At 35.8% G+C, this 22302-nt stretch overlaps 1 protein-coding gene across 2 annotated transcripts in view; it reads left to right on the top strand.

The window, feature by feature from the left end:
• rsrc1 (arginine/serine-rich coiled-coil 1) overlaps positions 1-22302 on the top strand; it is a 209244-nt gene that overhangs the window by 157766 nt on the left and 29176 nt on the right. For both annotated transcript variants that reach the window (XM_073818386.1, XM_073818385.1), the window contains exon 7: positions 3186-3248. In XM_073818386.1, the coding sequence (XP_073674487.1) occupies positions 3186-3248 (63 nt within the window). The remainder of the gene's footprint in view (positions 1-3185; positions 3249-22302) is intronic.

Below are 22302 nucleotides of genomic sequence, written 5' to 3'. Positions count from 1 at the left end.
TGTGTTCCCAAATGTGTGCTGAACTCACAGCACGAGCAGTAGACGAGTTCACTGCATTTATTCACTGTGAACGGAGACATTCTGAAGTGTGGAAAACGCCGAATCACAAGTTGATCGCCTTAACAATGTTTGTGCTTCTCTTTGAAATGCGCAGCAACAACAGATGTGAAAAACGGCCATATTATGCTTTCGATTATAGTTTGTTTGCCAGACTGTGTTAAAGCATAACGGCCCAAAACACAACTTTAAAGACATTTTATGTTAGAACAAGAGGAAGACCTATTGTTTCATATCGTCATGTGACCATGATAAAATCGAGACAGTTTTGATAATACCGCTGCATCTCTATTAGACACTGTTCTCTGCCACTGCATGAAAACACTAATGAAGCTGTTTAGATGGTGTCTGGTGGCTCAAAACTTTACTGTATGTTGGTATTTTCTTTAAATTTTCACCCATTTGTATCTTTAATAACTTCAGTGCCTTCACTGAGTATTAGTGGAGAATCCACACACACAGAACAAAGTGCTCACATCTGATTGTGCTTGCACTCAAGTGAGCGCTATTTCCATTCACTGTCTGTTTGTACTGGCATGTTAAATCATACCACACCACTGAAAAGGTCATTCATGTGTAAGGAGAAAGAGAACAGCTTTTGTTTATGAGGGCAGGCACGAGATGTCAATGAGAGGGTTTCGCTCCGAGGAGAGACAAGGATGCCTGTTAAAGAAAGAGCATTTTAATATATATATATGTATATATATATAAATATTTGAATGGATTTGTTAAAGCGGTTGTGTTTTTATTATTAGGGGTTCAAGCACATACACTTAAAAATAAAGGTGCTTTAAAGGTTCTTCACAGCAATGCCATAGAAGAACCATTTTTGGTTCCACAAAGAACTGTCTCTTTCTTACCTTTATATAATCTGAAGAACCTTCTTTCACCACAACCTTTTGTGAACATTTTGTGAAACAAAAAGGTTCTTCAGATGTTAAAGGTTCTTTATAGAACCATTTAAACAAAAAAAAAAGTTCTTCTATGGCAGTGTAGTGCTGAAACCCTATTTTTAATTATTATTCTTCTGCTGTAAAACTGATCGTGCAGACCAAACCGCAAGGCCAAGAAACTTAAAACTTGGCCAAATGATAGAGCTCAATTTGGGGAGAACCTGACAAAGACTCACCCCAATCGGCCTATAAAATGCAAAACCTCCAAAGACCATTTGTTGAAGACTCAATTGTCTTATATCCTTGGAATTCTTGGTTTAATCAAAACAGAATGGCTATCTCGATTTCATTTCTGCACATTTTTGCATTTTCTGCAAACTAGTCCTAGGTTTTTTACCTGACCAGAATCAAACCAGTGCAGAAATGTTCCCTGGACAGTAAAGATCCATAATTTAAAAAAAAAAAAAAAAAAAAAAGTTAAACTTTTGACTCAATGAAGTTTGAGCATCTATTAGAGAAGGTTAACGGAAACTCGGTGGGCATGTTCGACTCATGGCCCTAAAGGTCTGTAAGAATATTGAAAGAGATCGGCCACTAGTTGGCGCTAACAAGTTTTATTTTATTTTTTTTTTGCATTCATAATCACGTGGTGTTTCACACATCCACAAAATATGCATATAATTTCAGAGATCTCCTCCTAACAAGCAACTTTGCCTCAAGAACCATTGCTGTCAATCAAATTGTTCATTAATTATTCACAAATATGTTAAAAACCTACTTTTTTAGCCCTAGGTTTTTTGCTTAATCTCGATCAAACCACTGCAGTGCAATTCTCTGGACTCTCTAGATTAATAATTATCAAAAAAAATGGAAGTTGAATTTGGTCTTTTGGTTGGCTCTAACTGGGTAATTTAGAAAAGGGGCCTGTCCATGTATACACAAAAGCCTATAAAACCTAAATGAAAACTCAAAACTTTATAAAACTTCTTGAAAACATGTGACAGATGACTCTTAACAAGCATGCAAAGTTTCATATAGATCAGACCATAGGTGGCGCTATAACAGGCTTCAAAAACACAATTGCTATGGTAAATGACCAAATTGCTAAAAAAAAATGCTCATATATTCACACAAACACTATATCTTCATATCAAATGATAGATCTTCTCATTCTGAACAACTTGGCCTCTGGGAACACTAATGTCAGTCCAACGTTTCTTTAAATATTTGATATTATTTAAAAAAAAAAAAAAAAAAAACTACTTTTGTGACCTAGTCCTAGGTTTTTAACTTAAAATCAATAAAACCAATTCTCTGGACTCTCTATGTCAATAATTATAAAAAAGTTGAACATAATATGGTCATGATCTAGTGTACCCAAAACCTATACATCCTCTAAGAAAACTCTAAACTTCACAAATCTAAGTACACTCATGCATCATATGTTTTGGCGTCAGCCATTTATTTCATGTTGCCCTACACCCTAACAGCATAGAACCCATATAGGCCTTAAATGTTCGAACCCAGGTAATTGCTGCTAGCAGCTATATTTACTCCTGAAATTGGTATACAGAAACGGGCTTGTTAGATTTCAGCATGCTGACCACATCTTGGCTTTTTTCTAATGTCCACCCAAACAAACCGCACTCAAACAATCAAATTATCCACTTGAGTTTGGTGTAAACACAGCAAACTGTACAATTTGCTTGTCTTAATGACTGTGATTACCCTTCCCTCTCCTTTCACTTGAAAGTTGAAACTCATAGAAGGTAATGTTATGAGGGACTCAATTTCGCATGACTCCTCTCATCAGCGAGTGAAACAGCAATAAAGGCAAATTGCTCCTGGGAGACACGAACGCTTTAGAATAAATTACGTGCGGGAACAGAGGTGTAATTAATTTACAGGCTGTATTGATAGTCCCCCTTCACTGCTCACTATATGTCTTCATCTCAGCTAACGTCTTCATTATTTGGAGGGCAGGAGAGAAGCGAGTCAACAGACTAAATGAATTGCCATAAGACTTGTACACAAACTGTTTCCACCGCGTAAGGATTTCTCGCAGGCTTTTAATTAGCACGCTGAAAAATTATTTGAAAAGTATGTGCTTAAGATGCAAACAGAGAGGAGTGTACATACTGTATGCACACAGACATTAAAGGATAAAAGACTTAATCGTATATTAAATGGCTGTTTATAATGTTTACTAATAATGTAACGTGCTTCTTATTTCAGCTAAAACCGATGAAGTGCTGAAAGCAAAGGAAAGTCTGAAAGAAGAAAAGACAAAGGAGGAAGGTGAGACTAACTTGAAGATTTTTAACTAAATGCAACATTTTTATCAGTTCAGTTTTTTTCTTGTAATTCTGAGAAAAAAATGACTTTTCATATGACAATATAGAGTTTATATATTGCAATTCTGACTTTATATGCCACAATTCTGAGAAAAAAAATATCCTGTGGACGAAACAAGCTTGCATAGAAATGATACAGAATCACATAAGGCAATGTTTTATAGCTCTATTTTTGTATAAGTGTGGCCATTGTTTGTGGGCAAAATCTAGTCAATCACAAATTTTATATAAGGGTGAAAGATTTCCCCACGCAGTTTTCACCAAAGATCCACTGTGTATTGCCAATAATGTAAATAAAAAATACCATAATTGTTAATTGAGCAGCAAATCAGCATATTAGAATGATTTCTGAAGGATCATGTGGCACTGATGACTGGAGTAATGATGCTGAAAAGTCAGCTTTGATCGCAGAAATAAATTACATTTTAAAATATATTCACATAGAAAACAACTTTTTGAAATTCTAATAATATTTCACCTTTTTACTGTTTTTTTAATCAAATAAATGCAGCCTTGTTGAGCAGCAGAGAACTTTTGACAAGAAGTGTATGGTCCGTACAGCCCAAGCTGGACTGGAATTATTGGAATGTGCTTGATTTTTCTTTTTCTTTTTACACTTTTACACAGCTGACAGTTTTTAAAAACAATTTTCCCTGTGATTTCAACACTGCTTTTGTGGTGTGAATAGGCCCTATGACTGTCCTATTCCCATGACGTTCCGCATTCAATATTGGACATATTAAGCCCAAAGTACAGTGTTTTGCAAAAGTATTCATTATTTTTTTTCCCACGTTACACCATGTTGCTGCCTTATGTTAAACTGTTTTAAATTACTTTTTTGTCCACATCAATCTACACTCCATGCACCATTATGACAAAGCCAAACAGAATTGTCACAACTTAATAAATATATTAAAAATAAAAAAAAAAGTACATTGCGTAAGTATTCATACCCTTAACTCAGTACTTAATTAAATCACCTTTACAGCCTTTATGATGTCTTTATGGGTATGATTTGCACATCAACATTCGGCAATTATCTGCCATTCTTCTCCTCACCTCTTCACTTCGCAAGCTATGTCAGCTTGGATGGGTTCTGCCAGACATTTTCAGGTTTCTCTAGTAATGTTCGATTGGGTTCGAGGCCACTCAAGGACATTTACGGAGTTGTCTATAAGCCTCTTTTGCTGTGTGCTTAGGGTCATTGCCCCATTTGAAGGTGAACCTTCTGCCCAGTCTGAGGTTCTGATTGCTGTGGACTAGGTATTCATTAAGGCCATCTCAATATTTTGCACTGAGCTTTTCTTCTACTCTGACGAGTCCCTCGGTCCCTGTGGCTGAAAAACAGCCCCACAGCATGAGGCTGCCAGAGGGTACTCTGATGTGATGAGCAGTGCCTGGTTTCTTTCAAACATCATGCTTAGAATTGAGGTTTATCAGACCAGAGAATCTTGTTTCTCACAGTCTGAGGGTCCTTTTGGTGCTTTTTTGCAAATTCCAAATATGTTTTCATGTTACTTCACTGAGGAGAGGACTGAGTCTTGTCACATCACCATAAAGCCCAGATGAGTGTTGGCGTGATGTTTGTCCTTTTGTAAGTTTCTCCCATCTGCGTACATGATCATGGAGCTCAACCAGAGTGATCATCAGGTTCTTGGTCACCACTCTAGCCAAGGCCCTTCTCCATCAATTGCTCAGCTCTAGGAAGAGTCCTGGTTGCTTCAGACTTCTTCCATTAAGTGTAACGGAGACTACATGCTTCTGTAAACCTTCAATGCAGGAGATTTTTTTTCTGAACTCATCCCCAGATGTGTGGCTTGATCCAATTCTGAGCTCTAAAGCATTTTTTTTTTTTTTTTTTTTTTTTGTATATGCATTTTCAGCTGTTAGACATTTTATTTAGACGTGTGTCCCTTTCCAAATCATACCCATTCTTTGGAATTTGCAACAGGTTATCTTCACTTAAAGTGTAATCTACAAGCAATATGAATGCTCCCGAGCTAAATTTCAACTGTCCGAAATAAGGGTATGAATACTTATGCAATGGAATCATTTAGGTTAAAAATTAATAAATTTGCAAAGACGTTAAAAACCTGTTTTTCGTTTTACCGTTATGGTGTATGGAGTGTAGATTGATGTGGAAGAACAAGTAATTTAAAGCAGTTTAAAGGGATGGTTCGGAGTAGAATTGACTTCATTGCTATGCACTCCGAAGCCCAGTTTTTTTTACCTTAGTCGAACATTTATGGAGATATTCGATTTTTTCTAATTGCTTGTTACAGGAGTGAATGGTACATGTGATGTATCTCGTAAATTGCACCACTAAACGTGCAAGTAATCTTACCAAACTTGTACAGTAGTGTAAATAGGTTATGTACTCACAAAACGCTGCATCAGAACATTTGTAAGTCCACCATGAGTGTTTTAAAAACACGTTTTACCGGAGAACTACTAGTCTCAGAAACTACAAGTCGACGTCACTTCCCTGGTTTGAAAAAAGCACGCAAAAGTCCTCCTACTACATCTGTGTGCATGTCAACTTGTAGGAGGACTTTTACGTGCTTTTTTTCAAACCAGGGATGTGACGTCGACGTGTCGCCATTTGTAGTTTGAGACTAGTAGGGATCGGCTAAAATGTGTTTTTAAAACACTCATGGTGGACTTACAAATGTTCCGATGCAGCGTTTTGTGAGTACATAACCTATTTACACTACTGTACAAGTTTGGTAAGATTACTTGCACGTTTAGTGGTGCAATTTACGAGATACATCACATGTACCATTCACTCCTGTAACAAGCAATTCGAAAAACTCTAATATCTCCATAAATGTTTGACTAAGGTAAAAAAAACTTCGGATGGGGTATTTACATGGGCTTCGGAGTGCATAGCAATGAAGTCAATTCTACTCCGAACCATCCCTTTAACATAAGGCAGCAACATAACAAAATGTGGAAAAAAATTAAGGAGTATGAATACTTTTGCAAGGCACTGTATACTTCATTTTTGTATGTGTACGCTAGCATATGTGTACAGTCGGACTCGCAGCCTTTTAAAGTATACTTCATTTGATAGATAGCTTCATCTTTGTCCAGCGTCTGCTCTATTTTTCTCCATAAGTTATGACTGATAAAAATCTCTTGTACACTTTTAATTTAAAGTTGCAGCTCTCTCATAACCCTCTCACACAAGCACTTGTTAACAGTGTTGGGGGTAACTCATTAGTAAAGCAAGTTACGTAATAATATTACTTTTTCCAAGTAACTAGTAAAGTAATGCATTACTTTTTAATTGGCAAGAAAATATCTGAGTTACTTTTTCAAATAAGTAACGCCAGTTACTTTCCCCTCATTTATTGATGAAAAGCTCTCCTGTCCGTAACGTAACACATTACTTTCCATAAAAAGTAACTAAGTAACGTAATTAGTTACTTTTATAGGGAGTAACACAATATTGTAATGCATTACATTTAAAAGTTACTTTCCCCAACACTGCTTGTCAATACAACCACCTGTTGTTGTTTTGTCTCTGGTATTTGTTTTTGTTGTTGTTTTGTCTCTTTAGTTTAATTTTCTACTGTAAAACAATAGCTGGGCCAGTGCTTCCACCTTGTGGAACAACTGAGTACTGCAAAACCAAGTCAATGCACATATGCAACCTTCGCATACAAAGTACACGCGTTTACAAAATTTGTGTCGCTCGTACTGTACTAAAAACCTAATATACTTTGGCCTTTGTAATAATATTAATAATGAAAGTTGTGTTATGATTTCATACATGGCCTCTCACCCTCAATTCATTAGAACTTGAAAATCGGTATATCATTTCATAATTTCAGTTCATCTCCAGCATTATTCTCTCATTCTCTTATGGATCTCGATTCCAGCACTGGCAAACGTCGCTCCAGGCTACATCGTGTGGCTCGCAGTCAAATGATTTTCTTAAGCAGAGCTCATGCTGTAATCTCACCCTTTGGAGTCAATTGACTTTTATTTCTCTCAAAACTCTTCCTGTTTCGTGAAGAAACACATTCTTCCTGCCTAGCGCTGGAAGGCTCTTAACACCACCTCACCCCCGCTTTGGTAACAAACAAAAATAGTCACAATTACAGTCTTTTCAAAGTGTTTTTTGCTACCGACACTCAATCTCTGTCCTCACGATCTCGAAGTGAAACGGTGAAAGCAGGTTTTGGTCTGGCCTTAATCTCCACTCGCTCATCTGGTCGCCATTCTTCATGATGAACAGGGTCTGCTCGCACATCCCTCAGGAAACTTCAGATCCATGACAGCAATCCAGCTGAACTGTGGAAATGAACAAAATAAGATGAAGAAATCAGTATTTACTGCTGGACAGCTGAGATTTGTGACTGTATTATATCAGCACTCTTTCCTAGCAAATAAATCAATACTCATTCTCATCATTTTACTGGAGATTTTCACACAGCATACTTCCTAATGGAGCCTATTAAAATTTAACCGAAAGATTTAGGTTTTAAGTAGGGCTGTGAAGCGATTCATTTTGCGATTCATCTAAATTACAGGACATGCTGATTAATGAATTAATCGCAAAATAATCATACATCAATTTGGGCTGAGAAATTACCCCCTGAAAGATAATTATCATAGTCGTTATTGTTTTAAATGAGAAAGCTTTGAATAGACAAAAAAGTAGCTTTGGAAAGAAGTATTTGGAAGTATTTATTACACATTTACTTTTAAAGCTAAAGGCTTTAAGGCAATACACTGCAGGTCAATAGGATAAAAAATAAAAAATAAATAGTTATGACCTTACTTACCCAGTTGATTGATTACATTGATAATTGCAAACATTTTTTGTATTACAAGTTTTCTAAAATGTTAGATTTAAATATGCAAATGTGGCATTATTTAATGAAATATGCGCTAATACGCATACATTTCTAGTACAAAAATCTAAACACTGGACAAAGTCAGTTTTAAAATTCTTGTTTAATTTTTTTTTTACATTAATCTCATTTTGTCACGCCATAATTTAGAAAAAAAAAAGTTGTATAAAATCAAACAAATCATATATGAACAAATCCCTCTGTAAAAACCTTCAGGATATAGACAGGAATTGTAAAGTTTGGTGTGTGTAAGTGCTGCTGAAGTGGAGATTTATGGCTCAGTGTAGAAGAAAATGGCCTTTAAAAATCTGTATTGTAATTGAAATCTATTGACACAAATAGATAAAGTGCTATAAAAGAAACACTTAACAGTGTTTTTTTGGATGTTTTCATTCCACTTCTCTGAAAAAACACTTTATGAAAAAACAAAAAGCCCAAAATCTCAAACTTGACAAGTGCATGAAAAAGCTGCATTTTTGTCTGCAGGGTCTCCCTTTAAAGGGCTGCATCTGAAGTGGCTTTTAGGTATATTTACACAGACTGTTCAAAGGTTTTAAAAGGTTTTTTTTAAAGAAATGAAATAATACTCTAAATATGCACTAAAACTGCCAGTAGGTGGCAGTAAGTGACTGTCTTAATGAGAAAGTCATTGAATCATTCATTCAACTGATTCATTCTAAAAGCTGATTCAGAAACAAAGTAAGTGACTCTATGAATGAGTCACTTAATCATTCACTCACTCAATTCATTCAGTAACAAAATACTGCTGTTTATTCCTTGGATACACACAATACTTCTATTTTCATTTGTCAAACTGAGCAAGCAGACAATATTGTGTCTAAAATATAACACAATATTTATTTTTGTTTATTAAACCGTTAACTATATAAAATCAATATCACATTAGCAATCGTGCAGATATATATATAAAAAAAAAACATTTCTCATGTGATATTGTTAATCTATATCAAATGAACAGGGATAAAACAGGGACTTTTTCATCATGTCTTGAATTTTAGGGCCTATAACTGCATTCTCGTAGACTGCATCTTGTTCATCAGCAAAGCAATGCAATATAATATAATATAATATGACACAGGTCAGGCGATGTGTTAACTCAATTAATCACATCTTCATTTTTAAGTCTTTTGTTCAACTGTTTTTTTTTTTTCATATTCAAATCAGCATTGAATGTCTTTCAGTCCGTCACTGCTTTGCATCACTGCTGTGACACAGACCTGCATTCTGTCTGTATTCATGCAGATCATATATTTTAATGAGCCGTTTAACAGCGTTTAACCCGTATCATTAGAGCAGCTTGCTCTTTCACCGTGGAAAAGCCATAGACTTTTTCTTAATTATGCTGTGTCGTGCGGGTCACCTTTACAGGTGTGTACCTCTCTGTGTGTGACCGTATTAGAGAATGATACCACTATTAAACATTTAGATGGAATTTAACACTCCTACACACGCGCACACACACACACACACACACACACACACGCGCGCGTGCGCGCGCACACACACTGCCCCCATATCCATTAATTTCTAATCTCAATATAACAAGCTGTGTTGTCATTCACAAGAGGTGTCTGCCGGAGTGCTGAACAAGCCGTGTGTGCATGAGAGAAAATCAGACAGTCAATAGGACAGAGGACGATCAATGACCAGCAGAGAGGTGTTTAATCAGATATATTTCCTCAGTTTGATTGAATCGCCACTGTAAACTTCATTAGAGGCTTGATTTAATAAAGAGATTGTGGAAATGACACACAAATATTGTTTAATTATTGAAGTGGAGGTTGCATGCAATTGTTTGATGCAAAGTGTTAATTTGCCATTTTGGGATATTGCATGAAAATAAATATGTCTGAAGAAAATATCAGAGCAGTATTATTTCATAGCATTTCAAGTGTTGCTATTGCCATCACATTTTTTTTTTTTTTTTTTTTTAATGCAAACACATCAAATGTTTTGTTTTGTCAGATATAGACGGGTAAATCTAGAGTACGGTAATCTCTCTAGAAATCAAAATGATTTGACCTGTGAGCTCAACAGTAGTATCTCCTGAAAGACTGTTGTTAAATATTTAGCGCTCTCCTGTCATGAATACAAATGCTGTGTAAATGAGGGTCTACAGGCAGTTGACCCTGGGACTGGAGCCTGCTGAGTGGTGCTCACGCTGGCCTAAATGATTTAATTGTCATGACTTCAGCTAGTATTTAAGGGGGCATTAGATGAAATTGTCACTTTTTTAGCACATTTTTGCATTTAGTTAGGTTTAGTTAAGAGAGGGGGCTGGTGAGCAGTAGCTCATTATCATTTAAAGAGGCATACACCAAAACAGTCACTGTGAACAGAGCTGTTTTTGACAAGGTAAAAAGGGTGTTGTTTTACATGACCTCTGGAGAATTTTAAGTATATTACAGGCATTTCATGACAGGGCTTGAAATTGCAACCATTTTGGTCACATATGCTCCAAAAATTTACTCTGCGCAACCTCAAAATATATTTGGGAGCATTTGTGCAGAGGTGCGAGAAATTGTTGTTGTGCGACTTGTTTTCATTTCATTACTGCACATACTGCTGTGAGCCCTTCTCTTCACCATTACATAACCAGTTAAACTTCATCTTTACATTTTTACCTTTAATGCAGATTTTAGATATTAGCCATCAATCACTCCCAGCGTTTTTTTTTTTTTTTCTAACCAACCTCTGGATTTGCACAAACTGCATTGCAGTTAGGGGTGTGCGATATGATGATTTTTGATTGTGGCCAATTAAAATATCTTCACAATCAGCTTTTGAAGAAATATCTTAGTATTGGGCTACAGCGCACATTCTGTCAGATGCAATTCTGGCGCCTCCGTCTTAATATACTGTGCAATGCGGCATACGCTACCCCTCAAAAGTTTGGGATCAGTAAGACTCAATGTTTTTTAAAGAAGTCTCTTATGCTCAACAAGGCTGCATTTATTTAATCAAAAATGCAGAAAAAAAACAGTAATATTGCACAATGTTTTTACTATATAAAATAATGTTTTTTATTTTAATATATTTTAAAGTATAATTTATTCCTGTGATGCAAAGCTGAATTTTCATCGGCTGTTGCTCCAGTCTTAAGTGTCACATGATCCTTCAGAAATCAATATGCGGATTTATTATTAGAATTATCAATGTTGGAAACAGCTGCCAAATATTTTTTTGGAATCTGTGATTATTTTTTTTAGGATTATTTGATGAGTAACAAGTTTAAAATAATAGCATTTATTTAAAATATAAATATTTTCTAACAATGTAAATCTATGCTATCACTTTTTATTAATTTAACACATTCTTGATGATAAACGTATTCATTTCTTTCAAAAAAAGAAAGAATAAAAATGTACTGATCCTAAACTTTTGAACGGTAGTGTATGTTGTTAGAAAACCTTTCGATTTTAAATAAATGCATTTTTTTTTAACCATTCATTAATCAAAGAATCCTGGAAAAAGTATCACAGGTTCCAAAACAAATATTAAGCAGCACAACTGTTTACGACATTGATAATAAATCAGCATATTAGAATGATTTCTGAAGGATCATGTGACACTGAAGACTAATTACGAAGAATAATTATGCTGAAAATTCAACCTTAATATATACATTAAATTTAAATTTATATTAATATTAATATAGAAAAACATAGTTTCACATCGTAATAATATTTCACAATTATTTATTTTTTGTTGTATTTTTGATCAAATTAACTCAGCCTTAATGAGCATAAGAACTTCCTTTAAAAAAACAAAAAATCTTACTGATCCAAAACTTTTGAACGGTAGTGTACATTCACATCAAATGATAACACAGAGATCCACTCAAAGACACTGCACTCACAATCGTATAAGTACATTATTGGCATGTGCTTTAAAACCTTGCCAGTTAAACATTTTATTTGCGTGCTGTTCTGACATGCGCTTTTTCTGAGCGGCACATACACGTGAATCCTGTCAAACAGCACCTGATTATTGCACTAAAGTTGTCTTTCGTGTCTGGTTTGGTTCAAGTGTTTTATGTAGCATAATTTCACAAAGCTAAAGTCCTACCATTCTATTTTTGCTTCATATTATAAAATTATACAATCAAATTTAAATCAGAAACTGCTCATGTATGCAGCATCTTCGTGCAGATTGTTTAAAAATGCAGTGGATGCCTATAATTTAAATTTAAAAGCCTCTACCTGTACCTGTAATAGAGAAAATAAACATCTTTTTCATGTACTCATATTTTTCATTCTTGTCCATTGCTTAAGGCATAAAATAAATATTTAAAAAAGGCTTTCAGAATCAGCCCATTTGCTTGTAAAACATCGGCAATCAGAATCGGCCATGAAGAATCAAGATCGGTGCATTAATAAAAAGAAATGCCCAATTCTGCTCAATTGGCAGTTGTGGTGCTCCTTAATATTCATTGGGTGCTCCTAAAAATTTTTTTGGTGCTCCAAACTTTTTGAAGTTGGGAGCACCAGTGCTACCAAGTAAAGTTAGTTTCGAGCCCTACATGAAGACCCTAAAGAATCATACCAACTTGTGGAATATGGGCATCTGATGTCTCCTTCAGAGGATAAGCTTTGAAATACACCCCCTGTCGTCTCAGAAGGACTTGGATTTATCCATGAGTAAAAATTGTCTGTTTGTTGGCTTTATGCCTCATGGTGTTTCTGTTGAAATGCAGTTTGCTTATATCATCTTGAGCTGTTTACTTTATTCGGTGTTGCATAAGTTGTTAACACTGTTATGTAATTCAATGCCCTTCAGAAGTTTGATTTCAAAAAGGAGTTTTGCACAATGTCAACACCAATCCTTATCTCTTGATCAATTCAGTTAACTAACTTTATATTTTCTAGAAAGATTTTCTGTTAGATGTCAGCTGTAATGCCTGATCACTGGGTTAAACATGGGTCAGGTTTCTTTGTTTGTAGATGTAGTTCAGCAAACATTAACAGACCAATCAGAACACAGTTTATGAATAGATTATAACAATCTTGCCTGAAACAGCCTATTCTGGTCTTTACTGGTTACGAGGGTTTCTCTGCCTGCCCATCTTGGTGTTTTACTGGTTTGTCCCAGCCAGCATTATCCAGCTGTTTCCTTGCTAAATCAACTTGCTTTTTCAAATGAATTAGTTAAGTTCGTAATTCAATGAGTGCGTTTACATGGACCCTCTTAATGCGATTATAATGAGATTTTGGCAATATTGCGATTAAACTTTTCCTCATGTAAACGCAATACTTCGATTATAATAATGCGATTAAGCTCATAATCGCAGCAAGCATAATCGTATTAACATAGGTGGCGCACGCCGATTTTAATCGAAGTATACCGGCATGTAAACACTTTAATCGCAGTATTGCCGCTTTGACCAGAGTGCGCATGCGCTCGTGACTTACACGAATGACGTGCCACGCACTTGCAGACAGGGACTGCTCTACAAAGGGGCTAGGGGGCTATAGCCCCATTAGAATTTTTAATATCTCGATTTAGCCCCCCAACCAGCTGAGATAGAGGAGTACTGCTGTCTCGTGCTGTTTGTCACAATATCCTTACACACGCGTCATGTGAGCGCAGTTTCGTCCATTAGGCTACATTTAATCCATTACATCATCACTAAGATTGAGACGTGCCGTTCATTTAATTTTTAATATAAGTGTAAAGTATGCACAGTTGAATTACGCATTCATATGAATTGTGTTAATGTTGAGCGCACAACCCAGTCTCACGGAGCGCATGGTGCTGTCCAGCTTTGAAGTCTTTCCTTTGCATGTAACAGGTTTTTTCGTTGCTTTGTGTATAGAGCCCTGAATAGGCCTAAAATCTAGCCCAGCTCTTGGCAGAATTCTTGGTAATAGACTGGCCAGACTCCGACCCAAGATCGTCTTTTTGGCCACTTCTCCCAAAACATTTTTTTTTAGCTATTAAAATAGTTCAGTTTTGTATATAGGCCAAATGACAATGTAATTATATTTCGTTTCAGTTTTTTTTTAAGTTAATTTAGAAAAAAGTTTAAAGCATTTTTTTCCGTTAAATATAGGCTAAGTTTCTTTTCTTTTTTTTTTTTTTAAGAAGCGACCAGCGGCAGATGGTGAGTTCATATGCTTGATCAATTTAGCTTTCTTAAATCATCACGACTTGCCTAAAATAAAATCTATAGATATTAAAGAGTTCAAGCATATCAAATGTTAGTTTTAAACGTTTAACCTGTATGTGCGCTGTTATTAGACTCATATTCTATCGTCTGTGCGGAGAGTGGAGGCTAACGCGCGCTTTACTGGACATGAAGTAGCAAGTGTAATCACATTACACAGGCTTCAGAACAACGTTAATATAAGAGACCAGCGGCACGTCAACTTCAGCCTCTTTCACACAGCGATTCCGGTAAATACACGGATAATGTGTCCCACGATTTGTTCCGGAATTGTTTAATTTGGTTCATTCACAGTTGTTTTCCGGAATCTGTGCGTGCTTTACACACAAACCATAAAGACATGTGACGTTTGGATGTGAGATGTAATGCGAATGCGACGCGTACGTTTCACTAAACTGAAACTAACCTGAACAAACTGTGCTTCAGCGCTGATAGTGAGGAGCTGGCTCTGCCTGATGATCGCTGCTTCATTCCACTTTGCACGTAACGTTATTTTTCGTTGTGAAGAGTCGCTTGATAACGTGCATCATTACTACAACACTGCCTTTAGGTTCTGGCTTTGGTTCACACAGTTCCCGTAATTTTCCAGAATCAGCGCGTATTGTAAAAGGGGCTTTACTAAAGCAACAGTTATGTAGCTTACTGCATTCGGTGTTTGTAAAAGAAAAAACATTAATGATCATTCTAAAATATCCTGTTGAGTATCAGCTCTCTCTATTGCTCTGAGCTGGCTTACGCTTACAGCATACATGACCGTAGTTACCTGTGATTGGCCTGGTTGTGCGTCACTCAGAAAACAACAGGCCAATCAGAAGAGAGGCTCATGAATATTAATTAAATGGGCCAAAATCGACCTGTTTTTGACAGAGCTCCTAAAAAAGGAGCTGTAAAAATATATTGAGATGGATTTTGGCACTTATACCGCAAATATATATTCTTAAGGACATCAACAAATAAAATAAACCTCCAGAAATGTGTACGATATGGGACCTTTAAGTAACTTTTACGATATTTACACGAATATCGATTATTTTCTTAGCACCCCCACATATTGTACTAGCCCCCCGTTAGCCCAGTTAGAGAAAATATTCTGGCGCCTGTCTGTAGATTAGAAACGACGATGGCGAAAAAGGCGACACACTTTTAGGGAGCTTAGGAAACTGGACTTTGCGCGATATGAACATAATGCAATTCATTGACGGACAATAGGAATAATAGGAATAATGGAAATTCCATGTAAACCGGAGTGAAGAACTTTGCTCTTGACATGTAAACATCATAATGCGATTAAGTCCTTACTCTGATTATTGGAAATAATCGCATTATTCTTGCCCATGTAAACGTAGTCAATGACTCATACAGTCAGTCAGCTGAATCAGATGTGAACAACTCGGTTGAATGAATGATTCAGTGACTCACTTATTAAAACATAAGCTGCGTTTGAAATCAAATACTGTCTAGCAGGTACTATATTTGCTTTTACTAAACTTACTTTGCAAGCTTAAAGTACTTTCTATATAGTATGAAAACAGGTAGTGTGAATGAAATCCAGCCGTTTATCTTTTTAATCTTTCATCAAAAAAATTCTCAAAATTCTAACCTTGCATTGAAGTGAAACAATTGAAAGTGGGGGGAAAGCACATTATGAAATAAATGTTTTATTCTTCAATGCATGTTGGCCACAATTATTGACATCCCTAGAAATTCTTGAGTATATTCCCATTCATACTGACAATACTTGACATTTTTAGCATACAATGAGCATAAAATTGTTCAGTCATGACTTCCTGTTTCACAGGATTATAAATATGAGTAACACAAAAGCCAAATTCTCTTAATTCAGTGAATCAAGGTGTATTTCTGACATCATCTCACAGGTAAAATGCATCAGTGACTACGTTTACATGGACACCAGTAATCTAATTAATGACCTTATTCTGAATAAGACAATAATATGATTAAGCTGTTTACATGAGTTGCTTTTAAAATATTCCTTTCATGTTCCCGTTTTACATGTTAAAGTACATAGATCGATTAATGACACACATCATTAGGTCCACACGCGACGCTATCAGTTGATCTTCGTTATAGACTTTTGGATGTTTCGGTGGCTCTGGACATATGCAACAATTTTTTTTAGAATGTGTGATTTAAAATTTGCCGTGGTCGCATTTGTGCGAGTGCATGCTGTGCTGCTCCAAATCGTCTGCTCCATACAGCGAGCGTTTCAGAGGCAGTCAGTTTTTAGGGAAAAAAAACAACAACAAAAAAACACACTTAAGTCGAAAGCCAGTTTAGTTTTACTTTTTCTTTTTTTTTCTTTTTTCGTTTTGAAAACCCTGTTATCTTTGCCGTTTACCTCACATTACGCTTTAGAGGCTTTCTTTTATTTATTTTTTATTAATTGATTTGATTGCTCAGTGTTTGCGTGCCCTGTAATAAATTGTTTAGTCGGCATATAACACAGCATGTGATGGAGTCCATGCCTCGTCTTATTAGTTGTTGTTAATAAATGATATAAGCTGGTTTTATTTTATTGTTGTCATGCTGTTTAATTAAAAATAACAAATCCATCTTTTAAAAAAATTGTTTTAATCTTAAAATTGATAGGTGTAGCCTATATATGTAAGCAAAACCAAGATCATGAATTCGATAGTAAAAGTGAAAAGCATCCTAAGACATTCCAATAGCGGAAATCCCGTTCACAAAATTAAAATCACAAATAATACTAATGAAAAAGAACGGGTTGAATGTTAACTACGTTTCCATAAAACTATAAATTATGATAACAGACAAACCATTTATCAGCAATGAGCATTGATTAATCCCATGTTGTAGCAAAAAAATAAATAAATAAAAATGAAACCAAAGCATAAGCACGTGCGATCAACTGAGAGCGTTATGCCGCCGTGCCGCGTTCCAGGCAACCCGTTACCCGTGTTTTTCCAAACTTCTACCCGTGAAAGTGCACTGGAAAGGCACTCAAACCCGTGAATTCCCACCCGTGAACTCGTACTAGATCGACGTACTCCCAGTTCTGAGTTCTGAGGTGACATAGCCCGCGAAACAACAATAAAGCCTCTGGGGTGCGTGTTTATGCAAGTGGCACACGGTGGAAAGATAGAGTGTAAGACAATATAACGTTGCAATCAAATTATTAATAATATAGCTAAAATTAATACATGCTTGGCGTGACTTGCCTGGAACGCTACAAAGTCCTGAGTCGTGGTTTGAAGACGTGAATTACGAGCTCAAAAACCTGCCTGGAACGCAGCATTAATGTGTATCCTGTCACAAAATGTGGCGAAAAGTCCTACACAAGGGGAATAGTGTGATTAAGGTGTGTACATGTCTTCCATAATGCGACTAAAATAGGAATACTCCACCTGTCTTAATTCGATTTGTGTTTACTCCGATTATGACTTTAGTCGGATTAAATTAATCAAAAATCTCAGTTTACATGGTTGCTTCTTAATCAGAGTATTGTCTTAATCGCGTTAAAATCGGAATATTGTTGTCCATGTAAACGTACTCATTGTGAGCCCAAAGTAACTGTAACATTTGAAGTAAAATGTGTCTGCATATCTTTCTCTCATTTAAAGCAACCCTTTTCTATACTCCAGTGATTAGTTATGCCTGGCTTATAAGCAGTGAATCAGGATTGTAGACCCAGGGGAAATAAAATTGGCAGAAAATCAGAGTGAGAAGATTTAATTATCACGCAGAGACCTTTTCCGTCGACCGGCCCACTGAACCCAAAAAACCTAATCCGCCCGGACATCAGCCTCCTCCTTATAATTTGTTTCCCGTGCAGTGATATGCCAAGCAATTACTGTTTTATTGATTTTTTTTTTTTGTCACTGCAAATTTAAATTTGTCCTCTTTTTTTTTTTTCGAAATCCCTTCCCTCTTATCCTAAGTTTAACTTAAAGAAAAACGGTGCTTTGTGCAATCCTTCATTTACCTGTATTGAGACTGGATTTTTAGACATATTTTGCCAGTGTCTGCAGCTGGAATATTTCTCCAAATGCAAATGAAGCCTCACGTCCAGCTGTTCTCCTGTGCATGTTTCAAGTCATAGTTGGAACAAATGAATGGATTATTGACACACATTGTCTGCAATGGACATTAAAATGATAGAAATCAGTTTTGTTTGTTTGTTGACACTTCTCTAAGGCCCACCCTAATATGAATAATCTTCAATACTGAAAGATCATTTTAAGTTACTGAAAGTGCAAAGAAGTGAAATATGTCATATAGTGTTTAAAAATAGGGAAAACCTGTGTAATTTTGTGTGAATATGTGGCAACAAATACAATAAATCATATAATACAATGTACACAAGTCACATGGGGCAAAACAAAAACAAGTGTGAACATTTTAAAGAAGTTCACTTCCAGAACAAAAATGTACAGATAATGTACTCATCCCCTTGTCATCCAAGATGTTCATGTTTTTCTTTCTTCAGCTGTAAAGAAATAGTTTTTGAGGAAAACATTTCAGGATTTCTCTCCATGTACACTGTGTGCATAATTATTAGGCACGTTGATATTGTGGTCATATTTTTTTATCCAAGCACATTTGACCAATTCCAAACCACATCAATCTTAATAACTACTATTCATTTTGTATTTAATTATTTATAAGTGATATATAATTGTCCATGAAGGCTGAAAGTGAAAATCTCCTTATATTCAGGTGTGCAGAATTATTATTTTCTTTTACAGATAAAATGAGCCAAAAAAGAGATTTACCTCAGACTGAAAAGTCAAAAACTATTAAATGCCCATGAGAAGGACGCAATACTAATGCAATACTGGAATTTGCAAAGTTAAGACCACTGGACAGAAAAACGCTCGTTGCGTCTGCATTGTCAGAAAATATTGCTAAGAATTAGATATGAAACCATCAAGAACCATTTAGTCTCCAGCGCCACCATTTTCCAGAACTGCAACCTAACCTTGAGTCTCCAGAAGTGCAATGTGTCAGGTTCTCAGAGACTTTGCTTGGGCTAAAAATCCTAAAAAATGACCCTCAATTAATAAGAATAACATTCTGGAGTGTTGTGAAATACATGGAGACTGTTTTTTATATATATATATATATATATATATATATATATATATATATATATATATATATATATATATAGGCTTTATAGACAGATGAGTTGAGAGTGACTCTTGAAGGACCAGCACCACATCCTCTTCTAGGACTCTTTCAAAAATATATTTTCCAGAATTTGGCAGTAAGTGTTGGGACTTCAGTTTTAGTCCATCTCCTATCCTGAAATGTCTGTCTTGCAGAGATGGACCAAAATGAACTCTTAAAACTTACTGCCAGATTCTGGAAAATATATTTTTGAAAGAGTGATAACTATAACTATAAAGATAACATTGAAAAAGTTGTTCAAGTTTAAGAGAATACCAAAATTCACATCCAGACTATAATGATAACAATACAGGGGAACGATATCAATTTGATCACTTTCAGAACATTTTTTTTAGTCTAACATTGACTATGTTAGACATCAGATAGTTTATGCTAAGATTCACTGTGTAGATGCGATCGAAACGTGCATGCTGAGGACATCTTCTGGTTGAAGTCATATAAATAAATGCAACAAAAACAGACAGTTATCGTTTATGGTTGTGGATGCAAATATCACTTATGGCAAAAATCATTATCACGATTATTGTGGTCAATATTGTAATCATGGTTATTTAACATGATTATGAGTGGGTCTGGAACTTTATATGATTGATTAATTTATAAATAGCAATACAATTAAAAAAAGGATAAAAATAGATGTTTTTGTTGTTGTTGTTGTTGTTGTTGTTGTTGTAGTTTTTAAACATTAAACATGCTTTGTTTCTCCGTCAAGACCAGCGATTTTTTGATTAACATTAAGGACAGAGACGGCTGAAGGACTATTACTTGTGGCTGCTTTAAGAACTGCACGGAACCAATATATTGTTACACACGTATTTTTATTCTCAACTGTTTACGTTAATTTAAGACTTAACTTTTACACGAATAATCACCAAATTTCGCATTTTGGCATATATTTGCATGCATTTGGCTGTTTAGGTGTGCATTTTAAGCGTAACGTTCACTTTACTTGTCCATGTTCTGTCAGTGTTGTCTCTGAGCACATACACAGAACAGTGCAAATTCTCTTTCCTGCTTTTAAAAACACAACATCAAATAAACATTAACAAATCAAGCAGGTCTGATTTTATGCAAGTCACGTTACATGATTTTACTGATTTGCATGTGAAATTAGGCTTTTATAGAGGAGCGAAAGCGCACAAAGTGGGCGGAATCAGGAGCAATAATCATCGTATCTTCATTATTGTATTTTCACAATCGTTTGAAGCTGAAAACTAAATTGAATTTCGATTAATTGCACAGCCCTAGTTATCACTGTATTTATAGTCATCGCTATCGTTCTTGGTGTGAACGGGCCTTTAGGGTATGTTAAAAAAAACTCCCATCTCATTTTCTCCTCCCAACTTTAAATCCGTCCTACATCACTGCAGAAGACCGACCCAGTGTTTACAGTGAATGTGCAAAGAAGGTCAAACACCCTTTACAAAAAAAAACAGCGATGTTGGAGGAGAAAATGAGATGGGAGTGTTTTGACATACCCTAACTGTCTTGAACCAGAATACACAGAATTCATGCAGAGCTAGACAAAACAAGCATTTAAGGTTAAAAAGTTTAAAAAGAAAATAACTGATAGTTTCGCTAATTAAGACTTTTCTTCCTTGCCTGGGATTGTTTGAAGCTGCATTTAAACTGCATTTTTGAAGTTCAAACTCGGGGCACCATAGAAGTCCAGTATATGGAGAGAAATCCTGAAATGTTTGCCTCAAAAAGCACAATTTCTTTACGAATGAAGACAGAAAGACATGAACATCTTGGATGACAAAGGGGTGAGTAAATTATCTGTACATTTTTTACTGGAAGTGAATGTCTCCTTTAAGGGGAACGAAATGCAAACATAACATTTTTATATAATTTTAAAGAGACATGTCCATTAATTTGCGTTATTTGACCTAAAATCACTGACCCCATACAGACGTGACACACAGATCCAAACATGTCCACATTCCAGTATATCAATGGGCAACAGCTCACACTTTACAGCAGTTTTGCTTCACAAATGACTGACAAGACTAAATATGATTGTTATTTATAATAAACAACACCAAAATATGGCATTAGTTACTTTTTGCACGTTCAATCGTGCTCAGGCAGTATCCTGGCTCTTGGCTTATCGTGACCGGATCAATAAATCAGTGAGTTGTTGACTCAAGAACAGCTGCAATCGAATCAGTTTGATTTATGAATGAATCATTCAGTGCAATTTGTGAACTGAGTCAACAGGTTAATTGGAAAGAATCAGCTCGTTCACAAATCTTATATTGCTCTCGTATCTCAGAGGAGATGACAGTCTCTTCAGCTCAAAATAATAAGGAACGAGATGTTTTGAACTGCATCTAACCCATGTACAAATAAGAACTATTCAGTTTGTTTATCTTAGACTGTGTTCACACTTATTTCTATGCATCTCGTCTAAGTAAAGGATTCATTTGCTTATTTTAATATTTAGTCAGTTTAAAATGCGCTGATGGAGGTTTGGTAGCTCTGTTAACAGCTGTTTGTGTGCTTGTGTTGAACATGTTCTCTTGGGAGGCTGGTGTTTTAGGATATCAGGACAGCATGAGGGTGGCCCGTCCAAACCCACACACACATATAGTCACTTTATGAAGCGGTGCTCATGAAGAAACTGTTAGATATGTCGTATGCTGATATGTGAGAAGGTGTGTTTGAGTGTGTAATGTGAGAAAGTGTGTATGTGTTTATGTTGTGGGAAAGGGAGGAAATCCTCAGGGTGGAGTGTTGAGAGTTGCATGTGTGTGGTTGGGTCATTTGCACCTCAT

The sequence above is a fragment of the Garra rufa genome, chromosome 14, assembly GCF_049309525.1.
Source record: "Garra rufa chromosome 14, GarRuf1.0, whole genome shotgun sequence".
NCBI classification, from domain to species: domain Eukaryota; kingdom Metazoa; phylum Chordata; class Actinopteri; order Cypriniformes; family Cyprinidae; genus Garra; species Garra rufa.
The sequence above is the reverse complement of the archived record's forward strand: the minus strand, read 5'-3'. Positions and strand labels throughout refer to the sequence as shown.